This window comes from Nerophis ophidion, linkage group LG20, assembly GCF_033978795.1.
Source record: "Nerophis ophidion isolate RoL-2023_Sa linkage group LG20, RoL_Noph_v1.0, whole genome shotgun sequence".
Classification (NCBI taxonomy): domain Eukaryota; kingdom Metazoa; phylum Chordata; class Actinopteri; order Syngnathiformes; family Syngnathidae; genus Nerophis; species Nerophis ophidion.
Window position 1 is genome coordinate 2,886,738 of NC_084630.1, and position 17,634 is coordinate 2,904,371.

General features: G+C 40.1%; 1 protein-coding gene across 1 annotated transcript; it reads right to left on the bottom strand.

Moving 5' to 3' along the window:
• Nucleotides 1-769: 769 nt before the first annotated feature.
• LOC133538638 (cytochrome P450 2U1) lies at nucleotides 770-14,887 on the bottom strand. The gene is made up of 5 exons (XM_061880306.1): nucleotides 14,375-14,887; nucleotides 6,534-7,178; nucleotides 2,662-2,823; nucleotides 1,458-1,625; nucleotides 770-1,369 (listed from the first exon to the last, which is right to left on the bottom strand). Exons 1-5 carry the CDS (start codon nucleotides 14,775-14,777, stop codon nucleotides 1,188-1,190), a joined length of 1,560 nt encoding a protein of 519 aa, XP_061736290.1. The 5' UTR covers nucleotides 14,778-14,887; the 3' UTR covers nucleotides 770-1,187.
• Nucleotides 14,888-17,634: the final 2,747 nt, after the last annotated feature.

Here is a 17,634-nt window from a genome sequence, read left to right on the forward strand (position 1 = left end):
GATCCCGGTCAGATGAAGCCATCAGGACCACATCATCTGCAAAAAGCAGAGACCTAATCCTGCAGCCACCAAACCGGAACCCCTCAACGCCTTGACTGCGCCTAGAAATTCTGTCCATAAAAGTTATGAACAGAATCGGTGACAAAGGACAGCCTTGGCGGAGTCCAACCCTCACTGGAAACGTGTCCGACTTACTGCCAGCAATGCGGACCAAGTTCTGACACTGATCATACAGGGAGCGGACCGCCACAATAAGACAGTCCGATACCCCATACTCTCTGAGCACTCCCCACAGGACTTCCCGAGGGACACAGTCGAATGCCTTCTCCAAGTCCACAAAGCACATGTAGACTGGTTGGGCAAACTCCCATGCACCCTCAAGAACCCTGCTGAGAGTATAGAGCTGGTCCACAGTTCCACGACCAGGACAAAAACCACACTGTACCTCCCGAATCCGAGGTTCGACTATCCAGCGTAGTCTCCTCTCCAGTACACCTGAATAAACCTTACCGGGAAGGCTGAGGAGTGTGATCCCACAATAGTTGGAACACACCCTCCGGTCCCCCTTCTTAAAGAGAGGGACCACCACCCCGGTCTGCCAATCCAGAGGTACCGCCCCCGATGTCCACGCGATGCTGCAGAGTCTTGTCAACCAAGACAGCCCCACAGCATCCAGAGCCTTAAGGAACTCCGGGCGGATCTCGTCCACCCCTGGGGCCTTGCCACCGAGGAGCTTTATATATGTATATATGTACACACACACACACACTTTACCTTAAATATTTGTATTATGTTGTTCATTATCACAAAAAATAATACAGTATTAAATATACAGTATACATTTTTTTTTTGTTTTTCCATTGTTAAAAAATAATTGAAATCGTCATTTTCAAAAATATTATTTACTGTAATTAAAAAACTTGATACTGACTTCAACGAAAGAAGTAGATATATTAACTAATAATCGAATATTACAATTCATGTATTAGAATCCGGATGTCACTTCATTAGGTACACCGGTTTATTCCGATCTAACAGAAGACTTGTGCTCTGAGGCATTTACTGCGACTGTACCACATCATCATACTGCAGTTACCTTATTCAACCGCACAGGAGACGGCTCAGGTGTACTTATTTAAGTGTCCTGTTCACTATTACGCCTGTTCAGGTAGCATCTCCAGCTGACGTCACTCGCGAGGGCTGACGCACACAGAGAAGGGGCACGGCGCCAGCGTCAGGCCGAAGCGTCCGTGCATGGAAGGAGGCGGCGTTCCCTCTGGAAGTCTGAAAGTGAAGGCTTGCAGTAAGCTGCTGACCACGAGGAAGAGCTCCATCTTGGCCAGTTGCTCCCCCATGCACACCCTGCGACCTGACACACATAACATAGCGACAGGAAAGATGGCGATTGTTTCATAGTGATGTTACATCCCTCGCATAAAGGACTATAGGTAACATACCAATCCCAAACGGCATGAAGCAATCTTTCCTGATTAACTTCCCGTGGTCATCCAGGAAGCGCTCCGGCTTGAAGCTGTCAGGGTCGTCCCACACGGCGGGGTCTCGGTGGACGGACCACAGGTTGGTCAAAACAACAGTTCCCTGCGGAATGGTGAAACCTCGGAAGTCTGCAAATACAGCAATCAGCAGAGCTTAAACTATTGCATAATAATGGTAAGGATAACAAATATTACATATACTATAAATAAAAACTAGTAATGATTAAAAAATTATATTATAGCCAGATTATAATGACATTAAATCACAATAAAATAAAAAAATATTGCATTCATTCATAGCCAGTATTTCTAGGAACATTGTACAGAAATTTATACACAAGTACCATATTTTTTCAAAGACAAATAAAACAAATTAAAAATTTTTTTTAAGATGTATGAATTTACTGCATAAATAGTACCCCCTAATCAGAGCAAAACATTTTTGGTTGAAAAAAAGAGATAAAGAAGTAAAATACAGCACTATGTCATCAGTTTCTGATTTATTAAATTGTATAACAGTGCAAAATATTGCTCATTTGTAGTGGTCTTTCTTGAACTATTTGGAAAAAAGATGTAAAAATAACTAAAAACGTGTTGAAAAATAAACAAGTGATTCAATTATAAATACAGATTTCTACACATAGAAGTAATCATCAACTTAAAGCGCCCTCTTTGGGGATTGTAATAGAGATCCATCTGGATTCATCAACTTACTTCTAAACATTTTTTCACAAAAAAATAATTCTTTAACATCAATATTTATGGAACGTGTCCACAAAAAATCCAGCTGTCTACACTGAATATTGCATTGTTGCATTTCTTTTCACAGTTTATGAACTTACATTCATATTTTGTTGAAGTATTTTTCTATAAATATATTTATAAAGGATTTTTTAATTGTTGCTATTTTTTTTGAATATTTTTTAAAAATTTTACGTACCCCTTGGCATACCTTCAAGTACCCCCATTTGAGAACCACTGAAATATATTAATAAAGTGTAATTTTGTTTTATTATAAAGAAAAATTATAATAAAAATGGTAAATGTTATTTCTTATGTAGCATTTACATTGCGATAATAATTATGAGTGAATAATAAAAAAGAAAAACATTTGCTAATAATTTGGCACGTCATTAATGTGTGAAAATAATTTTTTTTGAGTTACTTGTGGTCTTGGACGCCATGTGTGGAATGCCCAGGGGAACCACTGATGTCAGCCTCTGCACCTCCATGATGGTGGCCTCTGTGAAGGACAAATGTCCCCTGTCCGTCAAAGACGGGACGCGATGTCTTCCCACCACCTCGTCCAGCTCTGCTTGGACCTTCTCTGAGGGTAACAGCAAATATGTGTTCATGTTGGAAAAAGGCAGACCATGGGACATTATGTGCGAGAACAATCCTAATTTGGGAATAGCAAACTTTCTAGATAGATTTTCTTATGCAGCTAAAAAGAGGACGCATCTCAAAACTTTTGAATTTTTTGTACCCCCTGATAAATTCAGACGGATGTTTAAAAAATCCCTTTAATTGCAATATTAATAAAAAATAAATAAATAACTAAAATATAATGCTACTAGAGATAGTACACAATCTGACCACTTGAGGGCGACAAAAACAAGCTTTTAAAACAAACACTGATATGAAATACACAGCTGGACATTTTAAAGGGGACCTATTATGCCAAATAAACTTTTCTTACCTACAGTGGGGGAAAAAAGTACTTAGTCAGCCACCGATTGTGCAAGTTCTCCCACTTAAAATGATGACAGAGGTCTGTCATTTTCATCATAGGTACACTTCAACTGTGAGAGACAGAATGTGAAAAAAAAAATCTAGGAATTCACATTGTAGGAATTTTAAAGAATTTATTTGTAAATAATGGTGGAAAATAAGTATTTGGTCAACCATTCAAAGCTCTCACTGATGGAAGGAGGTTTTGGCTGAAAATCTCACGATACATGGCCCCATTCATTCTTTCCTAAACACGGATCAATCGTCCTGTCCCCTTAGCAGAAAAACAGCCCCAAAGCATGATGTTTCCACCCCCATGCTTCACAGTAGGTATGGTGTTCTTGGGATGCAACTCAGTATTCTTCTTCCTCCAAACACGACGAGTTGAGTTTATACCAAAATGGATACATGGATGATACAGCAGAGGATTGGGAGAATGTCATGTGGTCAGATGAAACCAAAATAGAGTTGCATCCCAAGAACACCATACCTACTGTGAAGCATGGGGGTGGAAACATCATGCTTTGGGGCTGTTTTTCTGCTAAGGGGACAGGACGATTGATCCGTGTTAAGGAAAGAATGAATGGGGCCATGTATCGTGAGATTTTGAGCTAAAACCTCCTTCCATCAGTGAGAGCTTTGAATGGTTGACCAAATACTTATTTTCCACCATTATTTACAAATAAATTCTTTAAAATTCCTACAATGTGAATTCCCAGATTTTTTTTTTCACATTCTGTCTCTCACAGTTGAAGTGTACCTATGATGAAAATGACAGACCTCTGTCATCATTTTAAGTGGGAGAACTTGCAAGAATCGGTGGCTGACTAAATACTTTTTTGCCCCACTGTATTACTACCCGGTGTTGTGTATTGGGGATCTGCATAAATCCCGAAATTGGAAATCAAAACGTGGAGGCATGGCAGAGATATTTATAAAACGATCTTACCTTGCTTTATACTTTCACTAAACAGAGACACGATCTTGTACTTGGATTGGAAAGGAACAATTTTATCCACTTTTCCAGTTAATAATATCCATCCATCCATTTCTACCACTTTTATTTCCTATTTAGTTGAAATGTTACCTTCAAATACAAGGAGTGTCTCAATACAACTTTTCCCACTTCTGATACGATACCAATAGTGGAGCTATTGAGTATTGGCTGATATCAATATTAATTTGATACGATGTCAGCGAATTACAGTACTACCTTAGTTTTGTAGTATGAAATGTTGGAAAAGATTTGATCAAGTGAAATTACTCAGAAAACTTTGGTATCTATGAAAAACACTAAACACATGACAGATTTATGCTTTTGAAGTAAATGTGTTAATTTGTTCTTGACTACACCGAGCGGTCACAATAATTCCATCCATCCATTTTCTACCGCTTGTCCCGTTTGGGGTCGTAGGGGGTACTGGAGCCTATCTCAGCTGCATTCAGGCAGAAGGCGGTGTACACCCTGGACAAGTCGCTACCTCATCACAGGGCCAACACAGATAGACAACATTCACACAATAGGGCCAATTTAGTGTTGCCAATCAACGTATCTCCAGGTACTAATTCATTCAATTAAAGTCATGACAAAGTAAGCTGAATGATGCGGATACTTTTGTTACTAAATACTTTCCAATACACCTTTGTTTTGGAGACTTTGTATCTGTAAGTAATATGCAACTATAACTATATTGACAAATGTGTTGTTTTATACTGCCATATTTGCAACTACTTATTAGGTACGTCTAGCTTGTGTGTTAAGCTGTTGTGTAGCTGCTAACTCCAAGTAGCCTATAGCCCAGCATGTTTACTTTTTGTAAATGATTTGACTGAAATAGAAGAAAGTGTGTGCTTATTGGAGGACATTTAGATTATGACTAGACTCCAGCTTCGCACAAGTAAACTCACCGCAAGACTGCTTGTATCAGAGCTTATATCAGAGATTTTAGAAAGAAAACCGAAATCATTCAATAGTTGTTTTTTTTGCTGAGATCGGACCGATATCTAATATCAGTATCGGATCGGGACACCCCTACAAAAGACAGCAAACTAGTTAAAGGCCTACTGAAATGAGATGTTCTTATTCAAACGGGGATAGCAGGTCCATTCTATGTGTCATACTTGATCATTTCGCGATATTGCCATATTTTTGCTGAAAGGATTTAGTAGAGAACATCGACGGTAAAGTTTGCAAATTTTGGTCGCTAATAAAAAGGCTTGCCTGTACCGGAAGTAGCAGACGATGTGCGCGTGACGTCACGGGTTGTAGGGCTCCTCACATCCTCACATTCTTTATAATGTGAGCCTCCAGCAGCAAGAGCTATTCGGACAGAGAAAGTGACAATTTCCCCATTAATTTGAGCTAGGATGAAAGATTCATGGATGAGGAAAGTTAGAGTGAAGCACAAAAAAAAAAAGGAGAAAAAAAGCGAGGGCTCCAGGTGGCGGCAGTGGGACCGTTTCAGATGTAATTAGACATATTAGGATAATTCTGGAAGATCCCTTGTCAGCTTATTGTTGTAATAGTGTTTTAGTGAGATTGGAAAGACGGATGGCTGCGGTGAACGCCAGTGTTTCTCAGAGAAGCCAATAGAGGAGCCAAGATCACAGCAGCCTTTTTGAGCTGCAGAAGGAAGTCCCATAATCCACTGAAGTCTCCGGTAAGAGTCGACTTAATATCACAATTTTCCCATCCAAAAACGTGCTGGTTGACATAGAGAAACATGTTCGCTTGACCGCTCTGTGTTAAAGCTTCACAACAAACAAAGAAACACCGGCTGTGTTTCGGTGCTAAAGGCAGCTGCAATCCACCGCTTTCCACCAACAGTATTATTCTTTATAGTCTCCATTATTAATTAAACAAATTGCAAAAGATTCAGCAACACAGATGTCCAAATTACTTTGTAATTATGCAATGAAAAGAGACGACTTTTAGCCGTGTGTGGTGCTGGGCTAATATGTCCGCTACAACCCGAGAAGTCACGCGCACGGGTCATCATACACGTCATCATTCCGCAACGTTTTCAACAAGAAACTCCGCAGGAAATTTAAAATTGCAATTTAGTAAACTAAAGTGGCCGTATTGGCATGTGTTGCAATGTTAATATTTCATCATTGATGTATAAACTATCAGACAGCGTGGTCGCTAGTAGTGGCTTTCAGTAGGCCTTTAAGACTGATTGAACAGCGCCTCTACAGGTGGCGGCTGAGTAATGCACTTAATTTTGCCAATCAATTACTGACCAATTCCAAACATTTAGCTTATTTTCCACCCTAATCCCTGCATGCAAGTGAAGCCCTCCTTACTTTGGACATCCGGATGCACGACCATGTAGAGGAGGACCCACAGGACAGAGTTGGTGGTCGTGTCAGTGCCTGCTATAAAAAGGTCTCCAATGATGTAGAAGAGGTAATCTTCACTAAAGCTGCTGTCCTCCACTCCAGCTTCCTTCTGAGCCAACATCTCCACCAAGTACATGTCCACAAGATCCCTTGGGTTCCCCGGGTCCAGCGTTTCCCGGTGCTCCGCGATAATCCTCTTCAGGAACGCCGTGATGTCGCCCTCCACCTGGCGGAGCTCCTTGAAGACGCCGAAGGGCAAGTGGTAGAGCAGTGGGAAAACGTTGATAAGGATGGCGGGGATGTTGACGCACAGCTCCAGGCCTCGCATCATCAGGCCCAGCAGGGCGCTGAACTGGCGGTCGTCTCGGTGGAAGCGCCGGCCCAGGGCGAGGGAGCAGATGACGTTGGAGACGGCGTTGCTGATGAGCGGAGTCAAGTCCACGCCGGCCTTCTCCTGGTGTAGTCGCAGCAGCTCGCTTTTGACGGTGGCCAGGCCGTGAAGGATGCACGGCTCCAAACTCAGCTTCCCCAGCCCAAAGGACCTCAGAGACGCGTGGCAGAACTTGCGATGTTTTCTCCATACAGGTCCATACGGCGCAAAGACTATTCCTTGAATTGAGAGGAAAGCAGATTGTGAATTCGAGTAAAGTTATCAAAACAAACTATAGACCAGTGGTTCTCTACCTTTTTTCAGTGATGTACCCCCTGTGAACATTTTTTTAATTCAAGTACCCCCTAATCAGAGCAAAGCATTTTTGGTTGAAAAAAAGAGGTAAAGAGACAGCGTGGCGCAGTGGGAGAATGGGCGTACGCAACCCGGGCGTCCTTGGTTCAATTCCCACCTAGTACAAACCTCGTCATGTCCGTTGTGTCCTGAGCAAGACACTTCACCCTTGCTCCTGATGGGTGCTGGTTAGCGCCTTGCATGGCAGCTCCCTCCATCACTGTGTGAATGTGTGTGTGAATGGGTAAATGTGGAAGTAGTGTCAAAGCGCTTTGAGTACCTTGAAGGTAGAAAAGCGCTATACAAGTACAACCCATTTATCATTTATTTATTAAAGAAGTAAAATACAGCACTATGTCATCAGTTTCTGATTTATTAATTTGCATAACAGTGCAAAATATTGCTCATTTGTAGTGGTCTTTCTTGAACTATTTGGAAAAAAAGACATAAAAATAGCTAAAAACTTGTTGAAAAATAAACAAATGACTCAATTATAAATAAAGATTTCTACACATAGAAGTAATCATCAACTTAAAGTGCCCTCTTTGGGGATTGTAATAGAGATCCATTGTGGATTCATCAACTTAGTTCTTAAAGGGGAACATTATCAGCAGACCTATGTAAGCGTCAATATATACCTTGATGGTGCAGAAAAAGACTATATATTTTTTTAACCGATTTCCGAACTCTAAATGGGTGAATTTTGGCGAATTAAACGCCTTTCTGTTTATTGCTCTGGTGGTGATGACGTCAGAATGTGACGTCACCGAGGTAATACTGCCGCCATTTTCATTTTCTACACATTACACGCACGGGTCTCAGCTCTGTTATTTTCCGTTTTTTCGACAATTTTTTGGAACGCTGGAGACATCATGCCTCGTCGGTGTGTTGTCGGAGGGTGTAACAACACTAACAGGGAGGGATTCAAGTTGCACCACTGGCCCGAAGATGCCAAAGTGTCTGCCGCCAGACCCCCATTGAATGTACCAAAGTGTCTTCACATTTGACAGGCGATGACAGACATGGCACAGCGATGTATGGATAACCTGCAGATGCATTTGCAACGATAAAGTCAATGATATCACAAAGGTGAGTTTTGTTGTTGGCTTATGTGCTAATCAGACATATTTGGTTGCGGCGTGACTGCCAGCTAATTGATGCTAACATGCTACGCTAATCGACGCCAACATGCTATTTACCGGCGATGACAGACATGGCACAGAGATGTATGGATAACCTGCAGATGCATTTGCAATGATAAAGTCAACAAAATCACAAAGGTGAGTTTTGTTGATGTTGACTTATGTGCTAATCAGACATATTTGGTCGTGGCGTGACTGCCAGCTAATCGAAGCTAACATGCTATTTACCGGCGGTGCTAAAGCAGACATGGCACAGAGATGTATGGATAACCTGCAGATGCATTTTCAACGATAGTCAACGAAATCACAAAGGTGAGTTTTGTTGATGTTGACTGCCAGCTAATCGATGCTAACATGCTACGCTAATCGAAGCTAACATGCTATTTACCGGCGGTGCTAAAGCAGACATGGCACAGAGATGTATGGATAACCTGCAGATGCATTTGCAGCTATATTACGTTTCCTTCCACCCACATTTAATGCGAAAAAAACACTTACCAATCGACGGATTTAAGTTGCTCCATTATCACAAAATGCGAAAGTCCTGATCGTTTGGTCCGCACATTTTACCGGCGATGCTAACGCAGCTATTCGGCCATGCTATGGCTATGAATAGCGTCAATAGCTATTTGCTCAATAGCTTCAGTTTCTTCTTCAATACTTTCATACTCCAACTACCTGTTTCAATACATGCGTAATCTGTCGAATCGCTTAAAACGCTGAGATCCTAGTCTGAATCCGAGCTAATGTCGCTATATCTTGCTGTGGTATTCCCATTGTTTGTTTACATTGGCAGCACTGTGTGACGTCACAGGAAAATGGATAGTGGTTTCGAAAATAGCGAAAATAAGGCACTTTAAAGCTTTATTTAGGGATATTCCGGGACCGGTAAAATTTTGAAAAAAAATTTAAAAACTACAACAAGCCACTGGGAACTGATTTTTAGTGTTTTTAACCCTTTTGAAATTGTGATAATGTTCCCCTTTAACATTCCTTCACAAAAAAGAAATCTTTAACATCAATATTTATGGAACATGTCCACAAAAAAATCTAGCCGTCAACACTGAATATTGCATTGTTGCATTTCTTTTCACAGTTTATGAACTTACATTCATATGATGTTTAAGTTGTATTCAATAAATACATTTATAAAGGATTTTTGAATTGTTGCTATTTTTAGAATATTTTTAAAATATCTCACGTACCCCTTGGCATACCTTCAAGTACCCCAAGGGGTATGCGTACCCCCATTTGAGAACCACTGCTATAGACCACATATTTTTAACTGTGGTTCAAGTACCACTGCTGGTACGCTGGCTCTCCTTATTGCTACCCAGAAAAAACACATTATATCATTTAAAATAATACATACTAAAAATAGCAATGTAAGTGTCAAATATTGGTTGGATATCAGAAAAAATAGGCTTGCATCTGAAATCTCTGATATAAGCTCTGATACAAGCAGTCCTGCAGTGTGCTTACTTGTGCAAAGCTGGACATAACATCTAAATGTCCTCCTATAAGCACACAATTTCTTCTTCTTTAGACACGTCACCATTACAAAAGGTAAAAATGTTAGACTATAGACCAGGGGTGCCCATTATGTCGATCGCGAGCTACCAGTCGACCGCGGGGGGTGTGTCAGTCGATCTCCAGCCAGGCTTTTTTTAAAAATAGACCTAAAAATGAGTGATCATCAATCTTCACCAAGACGTCACTTAAATGACATTCACGGTACTGGAGGGTCTTGTGAGATGACGCTGGCTGCTGCAAGATCATTATTATGAAAATATGACCGAGAGGAAGGCGAGAAACACTTTTTATTTCAACAGACTCTCGCGCCGTACCTTCCGTCAAAACTCTAAAGGCCGACTGCACATTTCCTATCTTCACAATAAAAGCCCTGCTTCATGCTGCCTGCGCTAACTAAATACAGAGTCTCGGAAAACTGGCGTGCACAAGCGATCCCTCAGAAAGCTGGCGTGCACATCACTTGTGCACGCCAGCTTTCCGAGACTCTTATTTTGTTAGGGCAGGCAGCATGAAGCAGGGCTTTTATTGTGAAGATAGGAAATGTGCAGTCGGCCTTTAGAGTTTTGACGGAAGGGACGGCGCGAAAGTCTGTTGAAATAAAAAGTGTTTCTCGCCTTCCTCTCGGTCATATTTTCATAATAATGAACTGGCAGCAGCCAGCGTCATCTCACAAGACCCTCGGGTGCCGTGAATGTCAATCAAGCAAGCTACGGAATTTGCCGCCAATGTTTTTCTTGTAAAGTGTATGGAAGCTGGACAACTTTTTTTCTCCTCCATTTGAAAATGTGGGCGTTATCATCATTACTGTCTGATTCCAATCAATGCAAGTCATCAGAATCAGGTAATACACCAACTTATATTCTTGTCTTTGTGAAAGAAAGACATCTATATGTGTTACACATGCTTGTATTATCATTAAACACATTTAACTTGTTTACAAAAATGTCTCTTTCATAAATAAATAAATATAAATGATATATATAAATGAGGTAGATCCCCTCGAGTTGGTCAATTGAAAAGTAGCTCGCCTGCAGAAAAAGTGTGGGCACCCCTGCTATAGGCTATTAGGAGCTAGCAGGTACACAACAGCTAAGCACACAGTAGCACACAAGCTAGTCCGTACCTAATAAGCAATTGAAAATATTGCAGTCCAAAACAATACATTTGTCAATACAAATAAGCATCAAATAATTATAGTTGTGTGTAGGCAGAAACGTATTAGAATGTATCCAGTAACAAAAGAGTCCGCATCATTTAAATTACTGCATCATGTGCATAATTTCATGAATTATTGTGGTTACTTGGTGTTGCACAAATAAATTAACACTTCACTTCAAAAGCATAAATCTGTCATAAAGTTAGTGTTTTTCAAAGCTCCCATTGTTTTCTGGGTAATTTCATTATATCAAATCTTGTCTAATATTTCACACTATATAGAGTACTAAAAAAGTATGTACTGTGATTCATGCTGATATCATATTGGATTAATGACGGTATTTGCCAAAACTCGAGGCTCCAATATCGGCATGGTATCAGAAGTGAAATAGTTGTATCGATACACTCTTAATTAAAGACTCACTGATTGACTTTTAGGGAAAATGACCCTGACGGAATTTAGATCCAACTCATAAAGTTGAGATAAGAAACTCAGTATGGACTTTTAGTTTGACTAAGCGATCAAGTGATTAGTTTCCTATCATGATCTGGATTATTGAAAATTAATATAAACCTGTATCAGTTTTCCAACACAAATGTGATTCAAATTTGGTGTGACACTTCAGTATCACCAAAAACATGTTTTTTTAACTGTGTTAATTTATGAAGTCCACAAACTGAATTGTAAAAAAAAATTGGATTTCAATGATTTTGTTCACTTTTGAGCCTGATCTGGTGAACTTGAAACAAAAGTTATGAAAAAGGGGAAATTTGCCATATCAGACAACATTCTAGAATTTGGATCAGGATTATTTGGAAAATATATTTTTTTAAATGATTATGTAACTTTTGAGCATGATCTAAAATCTGGACCCGGATCCTTTTTGTAAAACAAACATAACCAGTGTTAAATTTGTTGATTAAAAATATTTGTTTTAGTTAATGTCCATGACCTATTTTACCCTGACTTAACAGGTCTTATTGTGAATTTAGTTTTTCAGATGCTCTGCAATAACTGTAATAAAAGTAGTTTCAAGACAACTTTAAAGATGAGTTATCTTTTATACTGTATAGTTTAGTAGACAAAATTAACTGTCACTTTAGTCGACTAAAATGTTGAGGAATTTAGTTAATTCAATTTAGATGACTAAAACTAAGACATTTTTTGTCAAAAGACTGACTAAAACTAAAATAAAAACTATTGTCAAAATTAACACTGTTAGCGATAACTAAGACAAACATTTGAAAATTAACATTGTACATAACTCAAAAAGTTATACATTATTTTCTAAGCAACGTTTGAAGAAATTTGATGTAAAAAAATCAATATGATCAAAGGACAAATGTATCCATCCATCCAGCCATTTACTACCGCTTGTCCCTTTTGGAGTCGCGGGGGGTGCTGGAGCCTATCAACTTTTGATAAATATTTGGATTGTAGATTGTGAATCTGGATCATTTTTATAAAGCTAAAATAATTCAAACTATTCTGAACATATTTATTTAGGATCTGCATCATTTTTATAACACTATCATTACTCAAACTAGTCTGAACACATTAATTTTGGATCTGGATCATTTTTTTACAATTTTAAACTATTCGGAATATATTTATTTAGGATTTGCATCATTTTTATAACACTAACATAATCCAAACTATTAAGAACACATTTATTTTGGATCTGGATATTTTTTTATAACACTAATATAATCCAAACAATCCTGCTCTGTACATATTTTTTTAGAATCTGGATCATTTTTATAACACTAACATAATCCAAACTAATCTGCTCTGTACATATTTATTTTGGATCTGGATAATTTTTACAAAACGAACATAATTCAATCTATTTCCAACAAAATACATTTTGGATCAGGATCATTTTTTATAACACTAACATAATTCTAACTATTCTGAACACATCTATTGTGGATCTGGATCATTTTTATGACACTAACATCATCCAAACTATTCTGCTCTGTACATATCTATTTAGAATCTGGTTAATTTTTATAACACTGGTAGCGGGGTGTATATTGTAGATTGGAGCGTCCCGGAAGAGTAGTTAGTGCTGCAAGGGGTTCTGGTTATTTGTTCTGTTGTGTTTATGTTGTGTTACGGTGTAGATGTTCTCCCGAAATGTGTTTGTCATTCTTGTTTGGTGTGGGTTCACAGTGTGGCGCATATTTGTAACAGTGTTAAAGTTGTTTATACGGCCACCCTCAGTGTGACCTCTATGGCTGTTGACAAAGTATGGCCTGCATTCACATATGTGTGTCTGTTAAGCCGCATATATTATGTGACTGGGCCGACATACTGTTTGAATGGAGGAAAAGGGGACGTGATGACAGGTTGTACGCCCCCAATATTGTTGTCCGGGTGAAAATCTTGAGAAATTCGGGAGAATGGTTCTTGCCCGGAAAAGGGCAAGAAGAAGATGGATAAATAACCTTTATTGATTGATTGTTTGTTTGTTTTGATTACAGTATTTCCTTGAATTGCTGCAGGGCATATAGTATGCGCCTGCCTTGAATTACTGCCTGGTCAAACTTGCTTCGCAAAATAATTAGCGCATGCTTAGTATTACCGCCTGGTCAAACTCGTGACGTCACGAAAGACACTTACCCTGTCATCATTTTCAAAATGGAGGAGGCTGATTTTAATACCGGTAATTTGAAATTACATAAAGGGAAGAAGATTAAGAGCTATTCAAGGTGGCAGAGGGGTTAGTGCGTCTGCCTCACAATACGAAGGTCCTGCAGTCCTGGGTTCAAATCCAGGCTCGGGATCTTTCTGTGTGGAGTTTGCGTGAGTTCCCTCCGGGTACTACGGCTTCCTCCCACTTCCAAAGACATGCACCTGGGGATAGGTTGATTGGCAACACTAAATGGTCCCTAGTGTGTGAATGTGAGTGTGAATGTTGTCTATCTGTGTTGGCCCTGCGATGAGGTGGCGACTTGTCCAGGGTGTACCCCGCCTTCCGCCCGATTGTAGCTGAGATAGGCGCCAGTGCCCCCCGCGACACCGAAATAGAATAAGCGGTAGAAAATGGATGGATGCTTACTTTGGTAAGCGCAGGAGTGAGAAGAAGTTTTAAATTAATTAGCGCCCCAGCGGCAATTCAAGGAAATACGGTATTACTATTTCTTTGATTGTATGTAAATGTTGAATATTATAAATAAAGCGTATGAAAATAAAAACTAATAAATACATTTTAAAAAATGACTGACTTAGTTTATGCTTAGTTTACCTTTGCGTTTGGTCATGATGGTCACCGCAGGCATATCCGGTCTGTCGGAGAACACTTCCGGCTGGTTGAGCAGAGCATCCCTGATGACGTCACAGCCGTTCAGCACCACAACCAGCTGGCTGCCCACAAACAGGCTGAAGACGTCACCGTACACGGCGGCGTGTTCCGTTAACCCCGCCAAAGGTGTCCTGTCGGCGCGGTTGGACGACTTCCAGAACCTCCTCCGAATAAAAGACGGAACGAGAAGGACGCCGAAGTTGCCGACTATCGGCAGAGGCTTGGGACCCGGGGGGATGTTAGCTCGGTGGCGGAGGGATTGAAGGAAATAATACACCAACAAGACGACGAAACAAGCCGCAATGTTTGCCTCTGACAGGAGCGACTTGTCCCAAAGTGGAAACATATTGTGACTGCTGTCAAATATAATGCCAACATTGGAGCTTCGACGGTCAACACCGACACTCGGCTGCGTTTGCTACTTCTCCTACTTCCGGTGTTGTTGAAGTAAACTGACCTCCTATTGGTGGAGAGAGACATACGTGTGCTGATTGGTTGGTTAATGATGAGCCAGAAACCCTGGACATTTAAATTTGCAGGTGGAGTAGATGACCTAATTTTACCTATTTGGGGCAAAAAATATTTTTTGCAAACCAGTATTCATAGTCAGCAAATTATGTGTTGTTTCTGAGTGTCGGTGCTGCCGTGTAATAAACAACTTAGATTTATATCGCGCTTTTCTAGACGCTCAAAGCGCTCACAGAGAAGTGGGACTCAAGCGTGGCTGCCAGTTTGCGCCTATGGCCCCTCCGACCACCACCAATCATTCATTCATCATTCATTCACCAGTGTGAGCGGCACTGGAGGCAAAGGGGGAAGTGCCCTGCCCAAGGACACAACGGCAGCGATTTATTGGAGGTCAATAGGTGGGAAGTGAACCTGCAACCCTCAGGTTTCTGGCCGGCCTCTCTATCCACTACGCCAGGGGTGCCCATTACATCGATCGCGAGCTACCAGTCGACCGCGGGAGGTGTGTCAGTCGATCTCCAGCCAGGCTTTTAAAAAAAATAGACCTAAAAATGAGTGATCATCAATCTTCACCAAGACGTCACTTAAATGACATTCACGGTACCGGAGGGTCTTGTGAGATGACGCTGGCTGCTGCAAGATCATTGTTATGAAAATATGACCGAGAGGAAGGCGAGAAACACTTTTTATTTCAACAGACTCTCGCGCCGTACCTTCCGTCAAAACTCTAAAGACCGACTGCACATTTCCTATCTTCACAATAAAAGCCCTGCTTCATGCTGCCTGCGCTAACTAAATACAGAGTCTCGGAAAACTGGCGTGCACAAGCGATCCCTCAGAAAGCTGGCGTGCACATCACTTGTGCACGCCAGCTTTCTGAGACTCTTATTTTGTTAGCGCAGGCAGCATGAAGCAGGGCTTTTATTGTGAAGATAGGAAATGTGCAGTAGGCCTTTAGAGTTTTGACTGAAGGGACGGCGCGAAAGTCTGTTGAAATAAAAAGTGTTTCTCGCCTTCCTCTCTGTCATTTTTTCATAATAATGAACTGGCAGCAGCCAGCGTCATCTCACAAGACCCTCGGGTGCCGTGAATGTCAATCAAGCAAGCTACGGAATTTGCCGCCAATGTTTTTCTTGTAAAGTGTATGGAAGCTGGATGAATTAGATGCCAAAAACCAACCACTTTCATGTGGTATTGTACAGAAAGGACAACTTTTTTTCTCCTCCATTTGAAAATGTGGGCGTTATCATCATTACTGTCTGATTCCAATCAATGCAAGTCATCAGAATCAGGTAATACACCAACTTATATTCTTGTCTTTGTGAAAGAAAGACATCTATATGTGTTACACATGCTTGTATTATCATTAAACACATTTAACTTGTTTACAAAAATGTCTCTTTCATAAATAAATAAATATAAGTGATATATATAAATGAGGTAGATCCCCTCGAGTTGGTCAATTGAAAAGTAGCTCGCCTGCAGAAAAAGTGTGGGCACCCCTGCACTACGCCATGCCGCCCCATACTCTTCCATATCAGTAGGTTGCGGCCGGTAGCTAGGTGCTTTGTAGATGTCGCATACAGCAGGAAGCAGTGTGCAGGTAAAAAGGTATTTAATGCTTAAACAAAAAAAAATAAGAATAGGTAAGTGTCCCTAAGAAAAGGCATTGAAGCTTGGGGAAGGCTATGCAGAACGAAACTAAAACTGAACTGGCCACAAATTAAACAAAAACAGAATAATGGACAACAGCAAAGACTTACTGTGGAGCAAAGACGGCATCCACAAAGTACATCCAAACATTACCATAAACAATGTCCCCACAAAGAAGGACAAAACAACTGAAATATTCTTGATTGTTAAAGTTCATGCGGAAAATATCGCTCAAAACAAGACATGAAGCTGCTACAGGAAAATACCAAAAAAAAGAGGAAAAGCCACCAAAATAGGAGCGCAAGACAAGAACTAAAACACAGGAAAATAGCAAAAAAGTCCAAATAAGTCAGGGTGATATGTGACAGGTGGTGCCAGTACACCTACTTTGAGACAAGAGCTGTAGTGATGCATGCTTGGTTATGCTGTAAAGTCATATCCAACAATTGCGACAATGACTTTTTACTGTCAACTGAGTTTTGTTTTTTAATGATTTCTGCTTGTGGTGTGCCTCCGCATTTTTTCAACGTAAAAAATGTGCCTTGGCTCAAAAAAGGTTGAAAAACACTGCTATACAGTACTCTCGCCTTATAACAAAAAAAAAAAAAAAATGGAGAATAAAAAACGGAAAAAAATAAACAAAATTAAGCAATGGACTTTTTTTTTTTTTACATGTTTGAAAAGGAGTGAGAAGAAGTTTACACTTATTTATTTAATCCCAGCCCTTTTCTTTAAATCCTAAATTACACAGAGCTAGAACTGCCTGTTCACTCTATGTACAAAGTTAATGAACTTGTAAGTACATAAATGATAAATATATACATATATGCACACTGCACACATACATAGCCACACCACTACCACTAGTGATCATGGAAGTGACATCAAGGAATCAATAAAGTACTATTTATCATGTCACAGCAGCACCACTGCCTCAAAGCAAGTCTCCCACCATGAACATAATAATGATTTATACGGCGCTGTTCTACATCGTTTGGCCTCTATTCCCTTACAAAAGATCTGATTATTTGTATGATTAACCCATCTCTCTTTTTGTCATAAATACTCAAAAAAATATAAAT